Source organism: Rhagoletis pomonella, unplaced genomic scaffold (assembly GCF_013731165.1).
Source record: "Rhagoletis pomonella isolate Grant_MI unplaced genomic scaffold, Rhpom_1.0 Rhpom_scaffold_00002, whole genome shotgun sequence".
NCBI lineage: Eukaryota > Metazoa > Arthropoda > Insecta > Diptera > Tephritidae > Rhagoletis > Rhagoletis pomonella.
This window is the reverse complement of record NW_023458556.1, coordinates 63,901,898-63,922,227: the sequence shown is the minus strand read 5'-3', so window position 1 is coordinate 63,922,227 and position 20,330 is coordinate 63,901,898. Positions and strand designations below refer to the sequence as shown.

General features: G+C 34.8%; 1 protein-coding gene across 5 annotated transcripts in view; it reads left to right on the top strand.

The window, feature by feature from the left end:
* Positions 1-20,330, top strand: part of LOC118733967 (protein shifted) — a 109,900-nt gene that overhangs the window by 73,504 nt on the left and 16,066 nt on the right. Inside the window, exons 2-4 of one of the 5 annotated variants that reach the window (XM_036463627.1) lie at positions 2,620-2,915; positions 3,050-3,292; positions 3,790-3,933. In XM_036463627.1, coding sequence (XP_036319520.1) covers positions 2,624-2,915; positions 3,050-3,292; positions 3,790-3,933 — 679 coding nt within the window. In that variant the 5' untranslated portion in view covers positions 2,620-2,623. Of the gene's footprint in view, positions 1-2,602; positions 2,916-3,031; positions 3,293-3,789; positions 3,970-20,330 lie in introns of all 5 variants that reach the window. The other 4 variants (XM_036463625.1, XM_036463626.1, XM_036463624.1 and 1 more) reach the window with 4 other exon arrangements.

Here is a 20,330-nt window from a genome sequence, read left to right as displayed (position 1 = left end):
GGGATGTTTCAGTATAAAAAAAAATTATTTAAATGTTTTATTTGAATGATTTTTCGACATAAATAAAAAAAATGCACTCAACCTTTGAGATGCACTTTGTGGCTAAATTGCCGCGGCGCGCCCTCTCGTGTAACTTTCAAAGCGCTCCCTCCGAGGGGTTAAAGAACACACGTGAAAGGGAGTCGCCCTGTCTGGAACCCCGTTTGGTGGCGAACGACTCGGAGAGGTCTTTCCCAAATCTGACGGAGCTGGTGGTATTGCTGAACGTCATTTTACACAGCCGTATTAGTTTGGCGGGGTTGCCAAATGCTGTCGAAAGCGCCTTTAAAGTCGACAAATAGATGGTGAGTGTCGATCATTTTCTCGCGGGTTTTTTCCAAGAATTGGCGTATTGTGAATAGCTGATCTATGGTGGATTTTCATGTCTAAAGTCACACTCATTATGTCCAATCGGTTCATTGACGGTGGGCTTCAGTCTTTCACACAATAGGCTTGATAAGACCTTGTATCCTATGCTTAGAAGGCTGATTCCGCGGTAGTTGGCGCGAATGGCGGGGTAACCTTTCTTGTGGATTGGGCAGAGAACACTTGAAATCCAGTCGTCGGGCATGCGTTCATCTGACCATATTCTGCATAGCAGTTGATGCACCTTGTCAACTCCCCGCCGCCGTACTTGAATAGCTCAGCTAGAAGGCCGTGAGCTTCAGCAGCTGGTTTGTTGTTTTTCAGTCGCGTTATTGCTATACATACCTCGTCATAGTCAGGCAGTGGAACATCGACTCCGTCATCATCGACTGGGGGCTCAGGTTCATCTTCTCCGCAACTTTTCGTGCTGCTACCATTCAGTAGGGCGGAAAAGTTTTCCCTCCATAATTTAAGTACGTTCTGGACATCGGTAACTAGGTCGCCATTGTTGTTCTTACAGGAGTTGGCCCTGGCCTCACATATTTCGGCCTCTCTCCCCTTATAGCGGCAAATACGTCTCGATTCCCTATTCAGTTCCCTATAGCGGTCCCACATAGCACGCGTTGCGCCCGATCGCAGCGTGGCCCTGTAGGCGGCATCTTTTTTCTCTGCAGCTTCCTGACATTCCTCATCGTTCCAGTTGTTATTTCGGGCTCGCTGAAATCCGATTAATTCTTCGGCGGTTGTACTTAATGAGCGGGAAATGTTGCTCCACTGCTCGCATATGTTGCTTAGTTGAAGAGTGTTTTCTGAGAGCAGCTGTGAGAGTCGAGTAGAAAATGCATTGGCTGTCTGTTGTGATTGCAGCTTTTCGACGTTAAGCTTTCCTTGCATTTTTGCTGCACAGAGGCAGGTGCGTATCTTGGCTGCAACAAGACACTGGTCTGAGATTGATGTTTGGACCTCGGAGTGTACGTACGTCTAAAACACTGGAAGCGTGCCTTCCGTCTATCACATCATGGTCGATTTGGTTTCTCGTTTTTCGATCCGGAGACAGCCACGTAGCTTGATGGATATTTTTATGCTTGAACCTAGTACTACATACTACCATGTTTCGGGCCCCGGCGAAGTCGATCAACCCCAGTCCGTGTGGTTCCAAACATCCCTTACTTGCCCACCCTGGCACTGAAATCGCCAAGCCCGATTTTGATATCATGGCGGGGGCAGCGCTCGTATGCGCGCTCCAAACGCTCATAGAAGATATCCTTGGACGCCTCGTCCTTCTCTTCCGTCGGAGCATGGGCGAAAATTAGCGAGATGTTGAAGAATCTCGCTTTGATGCGGATAGTGGCTAGGTGCTCATCCACCGGGCTGAACGACATTACTCGGCGACGGAGTCTCTCTCCCACCACAAATCCAACACCGAATTCGCGCTCCTTTACATAGCAGCTGTAGTACATTGTTAAAAAATTTGTGAAAACTAATACTGTAAGAGAAATTTGTAAAAAATAAAAATGTAAAGGTATTTTTTAAGTTTATTTTAAACAAAATTTGAGTTGTTAAAATTAACAGTAACAACACATTGTCGGATGTTGCCTTTAAACCTATTGGAGTTTACGTAGAAAAGTCTTAGCTACAGAATAAAACCAAACTCAGATGCTAATTTCTGCTCCTTATATTTTTTTTTGTTTTTTTTTTTACACGCTTATACATAATAGTTTCACCTGTATGTAAAAATGTCCAGCCTTTTAATTAGATTTCACAGAAAGATTTTGAGAATGCAGTTCTGTAGCCCAATTAATTTAAGTATAAGGAAGTCACACTTAAAGTAGCTGGGACTTACGGTTGATTTTTGATTTAATTTTTTTTGTTGAAGGTGTTTCTCATTTTCTTCATATCATCGAATTCACCTCGTATGGAAGAAAGTGACTAACACCGTCAACAAAAAAAATGTAAAAAACCAACGGTCTTTTCTATATTTGTTATTGCCATTATCGTTAAGAGGTAGAGTTGTGTACTCGCAGAGCCGGAAAGCACTCCTTTGCCGTTTATAGTGTTCTTCTTTAAATTACTTACTTCATTATGCACAATTTCATTTATATCTACATAGTATGTGTGTATATATTTACCCCTTACATACATGCATATCAATATCCAAATATGCATCCTCCTCATATATGTATGTATGTATGTATAGTGTTAATGTCATTGCAGAAAAATGCTCCACCTTACACAAACACGAGTAATCAGATGGTTCTATCTAACATCGTTGCTTCTGCTACTATGCTGGAACAGCTTGATCGAATGCCGAAAGCAACACACGCACTCTAATGAAGCTGATCGTGAACTCATGAGTTTTGAAGAAGATGGTGGTGGCGGAGGCGGAGGCGGAGGTAATATCGGAAATGGCCATCGTCGAGGGCATCGTAAAAAACATCATCATCGTCAGCATCACGAGGACAATCAGCTCTCATTGTGGATCAATGAGCAACAGTTGAATATGTTAAGTGGTAATGTATTTCTAGGGGGGAGTCTCCGCCACATGCTCAGTCGAATGAAATGGAAGAGACTCCCCCGTGAACTCTTTTTGATTTCCAAAAAACCGATCTGATTTTCAAGTTTAAAGCACTTTTCTTTCCACAAGGCTTTGCGCATGGTCGCATATATGCCATCGAAAATGGTGAAGTTCTGAACGATTTGAGAGAAATTAACATCTATAAATACTTGATTATACCCGCCGAAGTAAATTACGTGAATTTCACGTGGAAGTCGGGTAGCAGAAAATATTTTTACCATTTCGATCGGTTGCAAACGCTGGACGATAATATTCTAAGAGCTCCTACGTTATCGATTAAAACGAAAGGACGAATACCGGCAGAAGAAAAAAGTAAGCACTCATAATATATTTTTTCACAATATATAGCAATCGAACTCTGCTATTTTACGCCAAATACAGCATCTACGAAACGTATGTGTACATGCATAAATCAGGCCCTTTACTGATTGAAGTATTACACCGAATTCAGATAAGCGGGAAGTACTACTGCATGTCCTGAAATCTTCCGATTTAAGGAATATTAAATTAAGCTTTTGAAACATTTTAAAACCACTAAAAAAATTCGTAAATGCTATGTCTCTGTTATTTCCGTGTTAATTCCACTTGGTTTTGGGGTCTTTTATTTTCACATGTTTCTTCAAGATGCCGAGAAATTCTAAAGGGTGCTTAGATCGGGGAAGATAATTATGTAACGTACTTGTGAATGTTGCCTTGCAAACTTAAATTTAAGCATTCTCTATTGATTGTTGATATGTACTTATGTATGTACATATGTACGCCTTAAATACACTAGTTGTGTCCAATAACGGTTATGATTCTCTTTGCAGATTTCAGTATTTTCCTGCCTTGTGCCGGTAATAACTCAGGTACGGCCATGTTCAATATCGGCTTGTCCATACAAAATCGTCGGGGGAAACCGTTGCCTGGCACACCAATACGCTTAAATTTTAAAAAGGAATGCGCACATAGAGGTAACGCTACCATCTCTACACTAACATCTCCGCAAGGTAGTGTATAAAAAAAGAAATGCTTCCTTTACAAACTTGCATACATACATACAAACTATACAAGACATTGGCCTCTAACATACTTCTTGCGAAATTTGCTTTTCTCAATACCACAGTGGGAGTAAATAGAAAATTAGAATCCGACCGATTGTTCAGCTTCGGCTTCGGTTTGCCGATTAATCTGCAATATTTTCATATTCGGCTGAATGCTTGGCGGCAAAAAAAAAAGACCGAAGTTTTTGCCGAAGCCGAAACTTTTTGCTATCTATATTTTTTTAAACATCTATTATAATTTAAAGGTATACATTTATTGCGAATAATCTGTTTCAGCTGAGGACTTTGGGATTTGAATTTGTGATTAAGGTTTATATGTACATATTACAGGTGCTGATATTTTTCAATATTTGAATACTAGCTCCCTAGAGTTACTTAAGCAGTTGCTGTCAGTGGTCAGAGAACAAACTCACTTGGCGAGAACGCAAACTAATGGTTAAATTTAAGTGACATCAGGGCGGCCGCTGTGGCTGACTGGTTAGGGGTGAGTGCTAAGGACCTGGTCTGTACAATAACAAACCTCCGAGTGTATATCTGCAATGAACAGGCTTCAAATTAGGGATGTGCCGGGTATCCGGTTGATATCCGGATCCGGCTTTTCCGTCCGTTTTTCTGCTACCCGCATATCTGGCCGGATACTGGCTGAAATCCGGCCGGATTTCTAGATTTCGGTTATAGAAGATTCAATTTAAAAATCTAGTTACATTTTTTTTGTATTGTTATAATCGAATTATATAAATAGTATCTAATTTGTAATTTAAGTTAAAATACATTTGCGTTCAACCCAGCGCAGGGTTGCATGAAAAAAAAAGTTAAATGGCTAAAAATATCAAAATATGAAAAATTATCAAAATATTCGCCATAAAAAGGTATTTGCATTGTTCAACTTTGCATTAAACTTTTGGTTGAATGGCCTTTCAACTAATAGCTTTCAACAAAGTTAGTCGCCAGCCAACATTTAGCCATTCAACTTTACGTGCAACCCTGCGTCCAGTTGAACGCAAATGTTGAACGCAAAGTTGAACAATTCAAACACTGATTTGGTTCACTGAGGAAGGTAGTGCGCAGGGATACTTTATTGCCAGTATAAACAAATTTGGAAATTCTTAGGCAGTGGTTACGCCACCAATTTCGATTGGCAATCACCGTGCAATTGTTGTTGTGCACAGCACGGAGTGAGGGAATTTTCGAAATCGAACAGCCAGCACGATTTGCTGGGTGAACCGAACAGCCAGCACGCCAATTTTTCAGGGTGGCAATACGCTATTTTGCGAAAAAGTATTAGTATTAAATATAAGAAATCTAGTAAAAAATATTTTTTATTATTATAAAGTAGATATTAAAAAAAATATTATTACAAAAATTAAATATTAAAGAAAGAAAAAATATTAAGTTGTTCTTCCATTTTTCATTTTCCGACTTCAATTTTGATGCATTTTCAGTTGCATTTTTACTTCAGTGCTGCCATTGTGTGCGAAATTGTATGAAATGGAAAAAGGCATTTATTAAGAAGCAACCCTGTGCTCGCCAATCAGCAAACAGAGCGTAACCACTTCTCACCAATTCACCAATCACCGAAATTTTTCTCTTTTGAATGCCAATTAAAATTGGTGGCATAAGGGCTAACTATAATATGAATAAGCTGCCGTAACTGACTGCCAAAAAATGAACGAAAAGTCTGTCAAATGCATAAGCAACGTAGTGTATACTTTTAGGTGGCTATATTTTACTTACATGAGTTCAGTGTTGCCACATTTAATTAGATATAACAATAGCCACTATCAAGCAGTTTGTTGTAGATCACACAATTATAGTAACCTAGAAACGCCGAATAACTGTTCGCCTTGCGAAACTTTCAGGATAACCTGGTGTTTCTGTAAAAGGAAACGCTTACGGCCCACTTCCTAATGTGGAACCAGAACTTCTTTTGACCTGTGTTACATGTAGGACTGATTCGAAAAAGTTACCAAGTTGAAAAATAAGTTACCAAATTACCAAATATGATAAATAAAGAAAAAAATTACCAATTTCGGTAAAAAAATACCAATGAGGCAACACTGCATGTGTTACATATGCACATACATACGTACGAGGACAAACAGCTGATTCCGTACGGAAGGTGCGATCAGTATCGCTCTTTCCTTAAGCAAATGACGTTTGGCGAAACTTGACGAAACTTGATGTTAAGCACATTATAGTTTCAGAATAGGATTTATGTGTATTCGCACGTTTGCACACGCTTGCTTATTCATTTTATAGTTAGCCCTTTAGAGGTCGCGCTGGTCGGTTTTTTATAAAAACGCTGATGCTCTCAATTTTTTTATTTTCTTGACATGTTAAAATGCAGCTTAAAATTTGGTTTTTACACATAATTACTCTGGTATTATTGGGGAACATTCCTTAAATTACATACTTGTCTTAGGCAGTTAGAATGGGCCTAGTGCCCGAAAATATGCTCTCGAAAAGAGACTAGTAAAATTAAAACGTTGATACTGGACGGACTTACGTGTTGTCATGGGTTGGAACTTGTTACCAGGGGGTTTCTGGGGTTGCTAATTAGGAATCTGAAGTCAGTTTTTCAAAATTCAAAATGGAGGATCCAAAATGGCGGATCCAATATGGCGATCAGATTTAAAAAAAAATTACTAAAATTAAAACGTTGATACTGCACGTTTTAAACATTGTCAAGGGTTGAAACTCGTTTCCAGTGGGTTTCTGGGGTTGCTGTTTACGAATCTGATGTAAGATTTTCAAAATTCAAAATGGCGGTTAGGAGGTTCAAACAAATCCAATCATTTCTTTTAAGTTGGTCGCCATTTTGGATCCACCATTTTGAATTTTGAAAATCTGACATCAGATTCATAATCAGCAAGCTCAGAAACCCACTGGAAACGAGTTTCAACCCTTGACAATGCTTATCTTATGCTGCAGTATTTTAGTAATTCTTTTAGTAATTTATTTTAATAATTCTTTTTTAATTTGATCGCCATATTGGATCCGCCATTTTGAATTTAAAAAAATTGACTTCAGGTTCGTAATCGGCGACCACAAAAACTCTCGAGTGCCGGGTTTCGAACAAATCCAATCATTTAAAAGAAAAATTGATCGCCATTTTGGATCCGCCATTTGGAATTTTGGAAAACTGACTTCAGATTCCTAATAAGCAACCTCAGAAACCCCCTGCTAACAAGTTCCAACTCATGACAATGCGTAAATTGTTCAGTATCAACGTTTTAATTTTACTAGTGTCTTTTCGAGAGCATATTTTCGGGGAGTAGGCCCATTCTAACTGTCCAAGACAGATCATATCAGAGTAATTATATGTAAAAACCAAGTTTTTAGCTGCATTTTAACATGCCACGAATATAAACAAATTGAGAATATCAGCGTTTTTATAAAAAACCAACAAGCGCGACCTCTAAAAAAACTTTTTTTTTTCAAAATAAAAAATACGTGTTTCTTTTTTTATCACAAATAACAATATTCTTATGTAACGTTTATGAATTTCCAAAAATAGTGTTTTTATGAACCACTCTAATAAACAGTGATGCCAATAAATTTTTGAAAAGATCCCTACCGCTTCTCAAGAAAATCCCCACTTTTCCCTACACAAATATAATTATTTCCTACAAGATTTCCCTACATATTTTTTCATACATCGAAATGAAACAAACAATCTTTTGAAAATTCATCTTTTATTTTAAACATTAGCAGCAACTTACAATCTTCGCTCTTTTATTCAGACTCTCCTTTTGTGTTATTTATAACCAGGGAACGGATTTTATGGAAATTGCCTTTTTACTGCTAAAGAGATAGAGTATATTCGATTAAGAATGTCCACGATTTAGCTTTCCCTGATTCCATATATACACATTTGATGTTGCCTTTTTTTGCCTTTTTTAAGATATTTGCCTTTTTTGCTATTTCTACCTTTAAAAAAGTGATTATAGCATTTACATTTTTTTTTTAAGATTAAAAAATATATACATGCCCATGCGGCTTATAGAAGCGCAGGGACCTCTTGCCAAATTGGTGTTGAAAAAATTCAAAGCCGTTTTCTCAGCTAACGTAGGCTTGAAGACAATAAGGGGTGTGGATAAAATTGTAAAGGGCGAGGAAAACGCCCTTATTCCTGATAATATGAACGTTTCAAACGTTCCATATTTAAATTGGGCTCCACTTGTATCAACTTGCGTCGAGCGCACATTTAGTACATTCAAGGCATTTCTTCGCGAAAATCGAATGAAAATGCTGCCAGAAAACTTCAAAATGCATCTTGTGGTTCAATGTTACTACAACTATACAGATTAAAGTTTTATGAGTTAGAAACTCGAAAGGATAAAATAGTCAAAGATTCAAAGTACAAATTTTTCATAAAATGAAACTAGTTCACAGTTTTTCTCTTTTTACTTGTAATATAAACATTTATAAAAAAGATATATTTTTTGATTGTTCCTCGTATTTTAGTGCCTTATTTTGCTTTTTTTGCAATACCTTTTTTTTGCCTTTTCCTGCCTTTTTCGCTATTTTATTTTGCCTTTTTTACAATACCTAATGCCTTTTCCTGCCTTTTGCGCTATTTTATTTTGCCTTTTCCAGCCTATTTCGTTACTTTATTTTGCCTTTTTATAGGTTTTTAGGTCCTAAAAATCCGTTCCCTGTTTATAACAATATAATCGCGTAAATATAGATGAATACGCGGGAAAAATGGCATTAAGTAAGCTTGAATCAAATGAGTATGTTCAAGCGCAGACAAAGTACATACATACTTTAAAAGCCTTGCAGTTCAGTGGGTGTGATCAAGCACATATGAAGATTTAACTTGCTAACATTCGTTACATTTAAATAATTTCAGTTCTCGACGAATTTCAACTCTCAACAACGAAAAACTGATTTTGAACTTGTACAGTTGTCGAACTCACCGATTCAATTATTAATGGCATGAGACAAATGTAGGGAATTTTAAAATTCTGAATTTTAGTTAATATTGAAAGTCTGTCCTTTTTTCCCCACATCGCAAATTTAAGGCTGCATTTCCCTGCATGTAGCCTCTTTTCCCTACTATTGGCATCAATGTGTATTAGGGCGGGTCAAATTTTTTGCATCAAAGGCACATCGCGATTATGGTTATTTGGGTTATTTCAAGCATTTTTGCCCAAGAAACCATAGGTCTAAAATGAATTTCGAGCCAGCGATTTTTTCCATCTAGTTTTTTTTCAGTTTGGACATCTGATATTTTACAGCCTGCTGTCTCACTTTCTATATATTTCTGTTGAAAACAAGAGTACCTTGTATTCATCACAAACAAACTTTAGCAAACCATAGTAGAACGCGTACCAAATTTCTAAGGACTTCGTACTTCTTAAGAAAATTTGGCTCAATAAATTTTTCTTGACCATTTCTTTGGCGTTTTTTTTACGTCGAAATGTTTACAAATAATAACATAAAAACAAATTTGGTTTTTATTAACCCGTAACTTCAATTCCATTTCTGCTTGGGTGCAAATATTTTCAACCAATGGTTTGTCTCTTCGGGACGGCATTGATGTTATTGAAAGGATTAAAAACAATTTATCTCAAATGAAGAATGACGAATATTAAAAATAAACTAAAACGACCAGCGCAGATCTCTATTATTTGAGAATATCAAGCAACATTTGATTGTCCATTGTAATTTTTCAATCCTTGATATAAACTGCATAAAAAAATGAAACTGTAACTAAATGTTTTTGTTTTTCGAACATATTTGCAAGCATATTTACCAATGTTTTAGTGCTTATCTAAGCGTGAAAAATATCGATGTACATTTCGATGCATCGAATCAAAGAATTATATCGATTTAGTTTTGCCACTGACATCCCTAGTGCGAACTGATGTCAGAAAAAAAGCAAGCGTTGAAACGTGGTACACAAAATATTGCAACAATGAAGCATTGAGGGACGATACGGGAGTGGGACGACATGTAAGCATGCAGACTAAATCGATTTTCATCACATTTTTTAATAAAAAATACATCAACCACGCGTTTTTACTTAGCGGCGTTAATTGTATGTGACGTTTCTCCTCTATTTACCAAAAATAATCGATAAATTAGGGTTGCAAATGGAAAAGTTATCTTCTTTCAGGGGAAAAATTTTGTAATCTTAATAACGTATTGGATAGTTCAGCTCGAAAATCAGATAATCTGGTCATAACTATGTCGCTGAACAAAAAAAGAACATATAATAATGTGGTGAAATTTATAAAGTGCAACAGTTTTAACAAATTTTAATTTGGTTTTTGTTCTCCAGACGCCACTATCCAATTTCTATGAAGAATTGCTCGGTGATTCCGAAATTCAGCTTAATTTTTTTTCTATGGATACGTCTTCGAGATATTTGCAATTTACCGTTATTCAGCTTAAAGCAAAAATTGGTTCCTTTTAATCACGTATATCTTACGACCTTAATATAAAATACGGCAAATGAAAGCCAATGAAATTCTCCATAAACCATATATACATCACTTTCCGATAGGGCTTATAGTTTCTGACCAATTAATTAATCATTCCAGCTTTTTTTATTTTTTTATGAAAAAAAGGAAAAAAAAATCAAACTTCAACAGAAGAAAAATTAAAAAATATGAGCAGAAAAGCGTGTTACTTAAGTGAACGCGGCGTATGAGTAACATTCTTTCGTGCTCAATTTTCATACAAATAATCTTGCGCATTTTTATTTGACCACTGATTATTTCGTATTTATCCATCGATTTTCTTCATCAGTAACTTGATTTTTTTTGTAACAGAACAGGCTGTAGTACGAATGAAAATATTTGGCACAGAACTGTTTTTTTTTTAATTTTTCTTCTGTTAAAGTTTGATTTATTTTTCATTTTTTCATTAAAAAATAAAAAAAAAAGCTGGAATGATTAATTAATTTGTCAGAAACTATAAACCCTATCGGAAAGAGATGTATATACGGTTTATGGCTTTCATTTGTCGTATTTTATATTAAGATTTTTAAATTGGTTCGTAAGATATACGTGATTAAACGGAACCAATTTTTGCTTTAAGCTGAATAAGGGTAAATTGCAAATATCTCGAAAACATATCCATAAAAAAATTAACTCGATTTTCGGAATTACCGAGCAATTCTACGTAGGAATTGGATAGTGGCATCCATAGAACATTTTTGCTGTAAACCAGTGTTATTTTGTAATTCTTCGAGATAAGAATAAAATTTTACGGCGTACCACAAACTTCAAATGACCTACTCAATTTTTGTTTGCTGATCTATGTAGTAGCTAAGCATAATCGGTTGCGACGTCGATTGTGAATATTGAAATTTCGTACAAAGTTTGAAACTGGGATGGATTTATTTGTCGTTTGTTAAAACATAATCCATATTTTAATAAAAAATTAACAAAAAATATTTACCATTAAAAACATTGCAAATGTTCAAAAAACAACCACTGTACACTTAATTTTGAAGTTAGTAATATATTACCATACACATTTATGTGGAAATTTGACAAGCCGACTTAACTCCGTCTTTCAAAGCTCTTTTTACCGTCAGAGCAATCAATTTTATTTGAAAGAAAGCATTGAGTTGTTGAAAACAGAGTCATTTACAAGGTTGTGTATTCACATATACAAAATATTTTAATATTTCTTTCGAATTATGACTTTTTTTCTCTTTGACGGTAAAATGTGTTTTGTCGACATATGCTATTTAGTTTGTTCCTGAATGATAGACTTAAGTTGTTTTCTCAAATTTCCACAGATATGTACATATCGATAGCTGAGTGGGAGATCGACCTATCTCGGCAGCCAATTCGAAAACGTCCTATCTCAGAAAACTTCAAGAACGCCCTTCTTCAGAATATGATTGAGAAAAGCCCTACCTCAGAATTTGGTTGAAGAACGCCCTATCTCAGCTTATTTTCAATGTATTTTCGTTTGAGATAGAGCGTTTTTGAACCGAATTCTGAGATAGAGCGTTATTCAAACAAATTCTTAAATAGGGTGTTTTTCAATAAAATTCTGAAATAGGGCGTATTTCAATCAAACTCTGAAGTAGGGCGTTCTTGAAAAGTTTTTTGAGATAGGGCGTTTTTGAACTGGTTGCCGAGATAGGTCGATCTTCCACTCCACTTCAATAGTAGAGTATGCAGAAATTACCGCTACCTTTTCTTCTATGTTGTGTAAAAATTTCATAGCTGTATCGATTCCAGTATCTCACTAGAACAAAATATGCATTCATTTTTACTATCGGAGTACATTTAAATTCAAAACTTTGAAGCCGTTTTTCTCAAGTTTTGCTTTTTTGAATTACGAAATGAGGTTGTTTTTGTACAACTATGGCCAAAGCTTAATTATATTTCCTATAAGTTGTTATATAAAATTAATTAATTAATTAAAAAATTATTGTTTTAATTAATTCGCGTTGCGCAAGCAGTAAGTAGTAAGTGTAAGTGAAAATTTGATTTAATTTTGTATCGATGTTTTTTGGTTCTTTGCAGTGTTTTTTGTAATTGGGTTTTTCTTTTCCGGTAAACCGAAAAGATCAGGTTCTTAATGCAGTTTTTTTAAACGGTTTAAAACCTGAATAAATAACCAAGATTAATCAAAAAACCGATTTTTTGGAAACGGTGCCCATCTCTAGCCCGCTGTGACACTGAACTTTTCGCTTCAAAAATTCATAAATTTAGGGTCATACAGGAGAGTTCTGTTTGAATAGCTTCGAATAATATAGTAGCCGTTTATTTTCAAATTGGCATAAGTCCCTTTGTTTTAAAATCGATATACGTAAGGGTTTGCGTTTTAGCACGTTTGAAAACATTGATGCTAACTTTCATGAAGATTTACTTGTATTTGTTATCTTAGAATACCTATATTTTTCTGAGTATAAATAATTTCGTATAGTCATGGAAAATCACCACTTTTCATTACGGTAAAGTGATTTATGCCACTTATGCAATAAATAATTGTTTAGAAAATTTACTGACTTATGTATATCAATTTAGAGCTCAATCAAGTTAGCGGCGCTGAAATGAAAAATGAAGAAAAAATGTGTTCGTATTATTGTGCTAATTGTGTGCTATTTTCGGCCACTTTTCGTTTTTTTGTGCTTCGACCATTTGGTAAATACTTAAGACTTTGCTAAGTTAACCGTAGCTTAGCAAAACATTCATTCAATGAAGTCTTTTTACTACTTATCTGGGCATATTTTTTTGGGCTTTTTATGTGCTTTTAAAATATTGCACAGTAAACATTGAAAACCCGCTTGACGTTCCGCTATCTGGCCCACTTCTTAAACTTTGGTCGAACGCAAATAAATATTATTGAGGAATTACGTGCTATTTTTGGGCTTTTTAGGGTCACCGAAATAATTATAGGATCTCATCCAGTTTCCGAGATAATTAAGACTTCGCTGGGTTGACTGTAACTTAGCAAAACATCCATCCAGTGAAGACTTTTTACTACTTATCTGGGTTTATTATTTTGGGCTTCTAATGTGCTTTGCTAAAAATATTGCCCAGTAATCATTGAAAAATCGCAAAATTAATTTTATTTTTTTTTTAATATTAATATCTTCTGAAAACTGATATTTTAGTAACTACTGAATATTATTCACTCAAAATACATATTTGCAATAATTTTTAGACGAAAAATTAGAATATTATAAGTTTTTGGAAAATGGGCGTAGACACGCCCACTTATGGTTACATGTGTATATCTTGGTAACCGCTGCACCAATTTCTTCCAAGCTTGGCACAGTTGTTAGCCTTGCTACAGCATACCAAATGGCCGAAAATTTTTAAAATTGGACAATAAGCACGCCCACATCCCATATAACGGTAATTTGGACAAATACGAAATGTTCAATAAATCAGTAAATATTAAAGCTAATTTATTCAAAATTGATGCTTGCAACAATTCTTTACGAAGAAATACGTTTATGATAAAATTTTGGGAAATGGGCGTGGCACCGCCCACTTATGATCACATATATGTATCTCGGTAACCGTTCCACCAATTTGTACCAAACTCGGTATGGTTATTGTGGTTTCCACATAAAAGCGAAACGTTGAAAATCATTGAAATCGGACTAAAATTGAGGCCGCTTTTCATATAACGGTAAATTTCAGGAATGTTTGAAACTTCAATATTTCGAAATTTAAGGACGCTAATTTACTCAAAATTAATACACCCGGCATCAGCATCAATAGGCTTATGATCGGTCTAATAGTTTCCGAGATATTATAAATAAAAATAATATAAAAGTTAAACTTGCGCCAAATAATCTTCGTATGGTTGAAATCAGCATGAAAAGTTCTATTTAGCTAATTTTTTTATTTCTTTATGGCTACACGGTTTGTATTCTACACCACGGCTATTTCTGTCTAAATGCTGGAGTAAGGGAATAGGCTAAATGTGAATAAGAAAAAGTAAACAAACAAATGACAAATTAAACTCTGAGTTTAATAAACACCCCAATGAGTACACTTGACAGTTGTTCATAAACTTAAAACGTTAAACAAAAAGTCTTCACTTAATGGCCCGTATGAATAAACACTGAGCAATTGCTTTTTCTTGAAATTTCGTACCTTTTACTGCACTTATGTTTGAATAAATCGAGTAAAATTGTTGAAATAGGGATGTGCGATTAATCGGTTAATCAATTTTTTAAATAATCATAATCCTGATTAATCAAATAATTTGATTAATCAGATTATGATTAATCAGATCCTGAGTAATTACTGTTTACTCAAACGATTATTATTTGAAATCTGAATAACTTTGTTCATTTCTTTCGAGTTTGCTCTCAAACCAAATGAAATTTTCTTTTATACATATGTATGTTTTTATGTACAAATATGTATGTTCGTATGCACATTCAATATTCGTCTTATTAATAAAAATAAAATGCCAAACAAGTACGTACTGTGCAGTACATACGAAGAAAATATGTATGTAGCTCGTTAAAATGAAAAATACGTATACATATATACATAAGTTTGTATAAATTTTTTCTATTTTTGTATACATACATATAAATGTATGTATGTAAAACAAAATATAACAGCAATTACTCAGATTTCTGGTTAATCAGGTTATGACTAATCAGTTTTCTGATTAATCAAATTAATTAGATTCTGCATAATCAATATGTAATTAATCGGAAAATTTATCATTTTGATTAATCAAAAATAATTATTCTTTGATTAATTAATTAACCGGCTTTCGTTTAATCAGCTTGTTCGATTAATTGATTAATCGCACATCCCTGATCTGAAATTTTAAGAAAAAGCCATTGCTTATTTTTATTCATACGGCCCAATAGATGTTTTGCTAAGTTATATTTAACCCAGTAAAGTTTTAATTATCTCGGAAACCTGGAGTGAGCACCTTAAATAATTTTGACGGCCCTAAAAAGCCCCTAAATATCACCTAATTCCTCAGCAGTATATATCCGTGTTCGACCAAAGTTTATAAAGTTGGTCGGCTACCGTGATATCAAGCACAAAAAAATAAAATAATACAAAAATAAAAACAAAAAAAGCAAGTAAGAAAGTCTAAGTTCGGGCGGCGCCGAACATTAAATTCCCGGCGCAAGTATTGAATATATGTTTTTCACCTTTCCGAAAGCTACCGCTATATGGTAAGCCGGGGTGTATAAATTTTGAGTAAATTAGCGTCCTTAAATTTCGAAATATTGAAGTTTCAAACATTCCTGAAATTTACCGTTATATGAAAAGCGGCCTCAATTTTAGTCCGATTTCAATGATTTTCAACGTTTCGCTTTTATGTGGCAAGCACAATAACCATACCGAGTTTGATACAAATTTGTAGAACGGTTACCGAGATACATATGTATATGTGATCATAAGTGGGTGGTGCCACACCCATTTTCCAAAATTTTATCATAAACGTATTTCTTGGTAAAGAATTGTTGCAAGCATCAATTTTGAATAAATTAGCTTTAATATTTACTGATTTATTGAAGATTTCGTATTTCTCCAAATTACCGTTATATGGGATGTGGGCGTGCATATTGTCCAATTTTAAAAATTTTCGGCCATTTGGTATGCTGTAGCAAGGCTAACAACTGTGCCAAGCTTGGAAGAAATTGGTGCAGCGGTTACCAAGATATACACATGTAACCATAAGTGGGCGTGTCTACGCCCATTTTCCAAAAATTTATAATATTCTAAGTTTTCGTCTAAAAATTATTGCAAATATCAATTTTAAGTGAATAATCTTCTGTAGTTACTAAAATATCGCAGTTTTCAGAAGATATTAATATTAAAAAAAAATCAAAGAATTTAAATTTACGATTTTTCAATGATTACTGGACAATATTTTTAGCGATTTTTCAATGTTCAACGGGCAATATTAGCAAAGCACATTAGAAGCCTAAAATAATAAACCCAGATAAGCAGTAAAAAGTCTTCACTGGATGGATGTTTTGCTAAGTTACGTTTAACCCAGCAAAGTCTTAATTATCTCAGAAACTGGATGAGATCCTATAATTATTTTGGTGACTCTAAAAAGCCCAAAAATAGCACGTAATTCCTCAATAATACTTATGTGCGTTCGACCAAATTTTATAAAGTTGGTCGGCTACCGCGACGTCAAGCGATTTTTCAATGTTCAACGGGCAATATGTGCAAAGCACATAAAAAGCCCAAAATAATAAACCCAGATGAGCAGTAAAAAGTCTTCACTGGATGGATATTTTGCTAAGTTACAGTCAACCCAGCAAAGTCTTAATTATCTCGGAAACTGGATGAGCTCCTATAACACTGTGAGACAAATGGTAGGGGTCAGTGATCGGGAAGGGTTCAAACTACCGGGGAAAGTTATATCGGTAAAAAAGAAGTTATACGTGTCCCGGCGTTTCGCTGGGTCACGTCTAGGAATCGATATATATATATAACTATCATATAGGGGAAATTGTCACCTTTGGTGGTCTTTTTTTGACATAACTCGAGAACCACTAGTCCGATTTAGCTCAAACAAATTAAAAAAAATTAAAAATTACAATTCCTTTAATCTGTTCATATAACGTTTTTCTATATAATCAACAGTTTTAAGAAAAAAATAATATTTTAGGCAAAAAATATTTTTTTTCTTCATACATTTATTTTTACCGGTGTATTTTGGTGACTCTAAAAAGCCCAAAAATAGCACGTAGTTCTTCAATAATATTTACCTGCGTTCGACCAAAGTTAAAGAAGTGGGCCAGATAGCGATCCGTCAAGCGGTTTTTCAATGTTTACTGTGCAATATTTTGAAAGCACATAAAAAGCTCAAAAAAATATGCCTAGATAAATAGTAAAAAGACTTCATTGAATGAATGTTTTGCTAAGTTACGGTTAACTTAGCAAAGTCTTAAGTATTTACCAAATGGTCGAAGCACAAAAAAAACGAAAAGTGGCCGAAAATAGCACACAATGAGCACAATAATACGAGATACGGTTAAAATTTATTATTGTGTAGTGTATTTTATTGTTGTAAACTGAATAAAACATATAACCACATAAGCTGATGACCAGGCAAGCGTGAACAACCTCAGTGATTTACTAAAGTTGTTGTATAAATAACATGTATAATACCATGTATTCAATCCTGCAAACAATTTGTAACACCGTACAACAAAAACAAAAAAAACACACGAAACAGTCAATATACCCACGAAATTAGGGGGCGCCAAATATAGTAAAAATGCGTTTTAAGTTTTTCTCTCCGGCGTCAGGATTTGTTTAAAAGGACTTGGAAATTTCAAAGATATGATTGGTTGGGTTCGTTGGCTGGTGACAAGCAATTAGCAAGTTTGCCATTTTGATCCCATTCATTATTCATTTCTTCAATCAGTACGCTAATGTCCTGATTTTTCAAAATTTTTATTGATTTTTACTGAATTTTCAATTAAAGCAAAATACTTTAGGATTTTCTTAAGGCTTTTACATAACGTTGGAACTTCCTTAAGCTGTACTGTAAAAAGTAAGAAGAAAATAATTTAGTTATAGTTGACATGTTTCAGATATACCCCAGAAATTAATACAACAAAAAGATCAATCGTTATATGGGCATATCGTCGGGTCGTTACGTAACAGTTGCGATAATATGATGGAGTTTAAATGATTTAAAAAGAAGGCTGACGTTTTTTGATCGAGTGTTGTAAGTTATCTCGAAAATAAGTTTCAGTTTAATAACAAAAACTTTGAATATTCGAATGGCTTTTGAAAAAGTATTTAAGCCATGAGGAAATCTAGATAAGTAGATGAAGTCCTTAAATAGTGGTACTATTACACAGTTTAAAAATATATGTAGTTTTGTTTTTTTTTTTCAATACCACAAACGAAAGCAACTGAAAGGATCTTCAGTATAAATTTTGCTTCCTGCCGCAAAGAGAGAAAGCAGCTTCAAATAAAAAATTTTTGAAAGTGAACTTCAAATTAAAAGTATTTTAATATAAAATCTATATATAAATACGCCACAAGAAAATTTTGTAATCCCTTTTTTTAAAACACCGTTGGCTCGATTTCAATGAAACATTTACCGATTTAAAGTGCATAACTTCCTCTAATCCAGAAATGTTAATCCCGATACATAGGGGGCGTGGATTGTAAATACCCTACTTACGGCGAAAAGTGGTAGATTTTGGAAAAGGGGGTGTGGCACCTCCCATACAAACTGAAGTTCTCTTATCGCTTTTCCCTGGAACCGCTTATGCTAACGTCCTGAAATTTGACGCAGCCACATATGCCATCAATACCGTACTTACGGCGAAAAGTGGTGAATAATGGAAAAGGGGGCGTGGCACCGCCCATACAAACTGAAATTCTCATATCGCTTATCTCTGAAACCGCTTATGCTAACGTCCTGAAATTTGACACAGCCACATATGCTATCAATACCTTACTTACGGCGAAAAGTGGTAGATTTGGGAAAAGGGGGCGTGGCACCGCCCATACAAACTGAAATTCTGATATCGCTTATCTCTGGAACAGTGAAACAGTGTTGATATTTTAAGTACAATTGTACTTTTTTCATTAGAATTAATTTTAAAAAGTACAAAAGTACAATTTGCCGATTTTAAGTACAATTTCAACATCAAAAATACTTTTTGTACCAAACGCTCAAATCTCTTCTAGCACTTTGATTCTTAATCCGTTTACATTTAAGTAAATGGATATACCTATATTTCATATAAGTTTGAATGTAAACGTGATTGTGAACAGTAATATTAGTGATGTGCGTTATGGTGATTGCGATTTCTTATCACCGGCGGGTGAAATATCCCTCATCGCTATTTATTTTGAAAAAATCTTTGGAAATGCAATTTACCTAATGGCGATCCTGCAGAAATGGAAGTAATTGAGCAATTCGGGGGTTGAAAGTAAAAAAATGTATGTAAATTCCATGCGTTGAAATTAAAAATTTCCCTTGAGGATTTCCATTTTATCGATAGTGATCTGATTTTATGTTCATTAATATGAACTGACCTATATAGTGTATTAATGTTTTATCATCATTGTCTTCATCTTTGACAAAATTACACGGTCACCCGGTATTTATTTTATTTTTATACCCGAGCACACTTGTGCACAAGGGTATTATAACTTTGTTCACATAACGGTTGTTTGTAACAGGCAAAACGAATCGAGATAGATATAGACAAATGTATACATAAATGATCAGTATGAAAAGAGAAATCGATTAAGCGGTGACTGTCTGTCCGTCCGTCCGTCTGTGCACACGATAACTCGAGTGAAAATTGAGATATCTTAACGAAACTTGGTACGTGCACTTCTTTCTGCCGTAGGACGGTTGGTATTGAAAATGAGCAAAATCGGACAATAACCACGCCTACCTCCCATATAACGGTAATTTTCAGAAATACGAAAACTGCGATATTTTAGTAACTACTGAAGAATATTCACTCAAAATTGATACTTACAATAAGTTTTAGACGGGAAATAAGAATATTATACATTTTTGGAAAATGGGCGTAACCACGCCCACTTATGGTTACATGTGTATATCTTGGTAACCGCTGGACCAATTTCTTCCAAACTCGGCACAATTGTTGGCCTTGACATAACCTACGAAATGGCCGAAAATTTATAAAATCGGACAATAACCACGCCCACATCACATATAATTTAGAGAAATACGAAATCTTCGATAAATCGGTGAATATTAAAGCTAGTGTATTCAAAATTGATGCTTGCAATAATTCTTTACCAATAAATACGTTTATGATAAAATTTTGGAAAATGGGCGTGGCACCGCCCACTTATGATCACATATATATATAT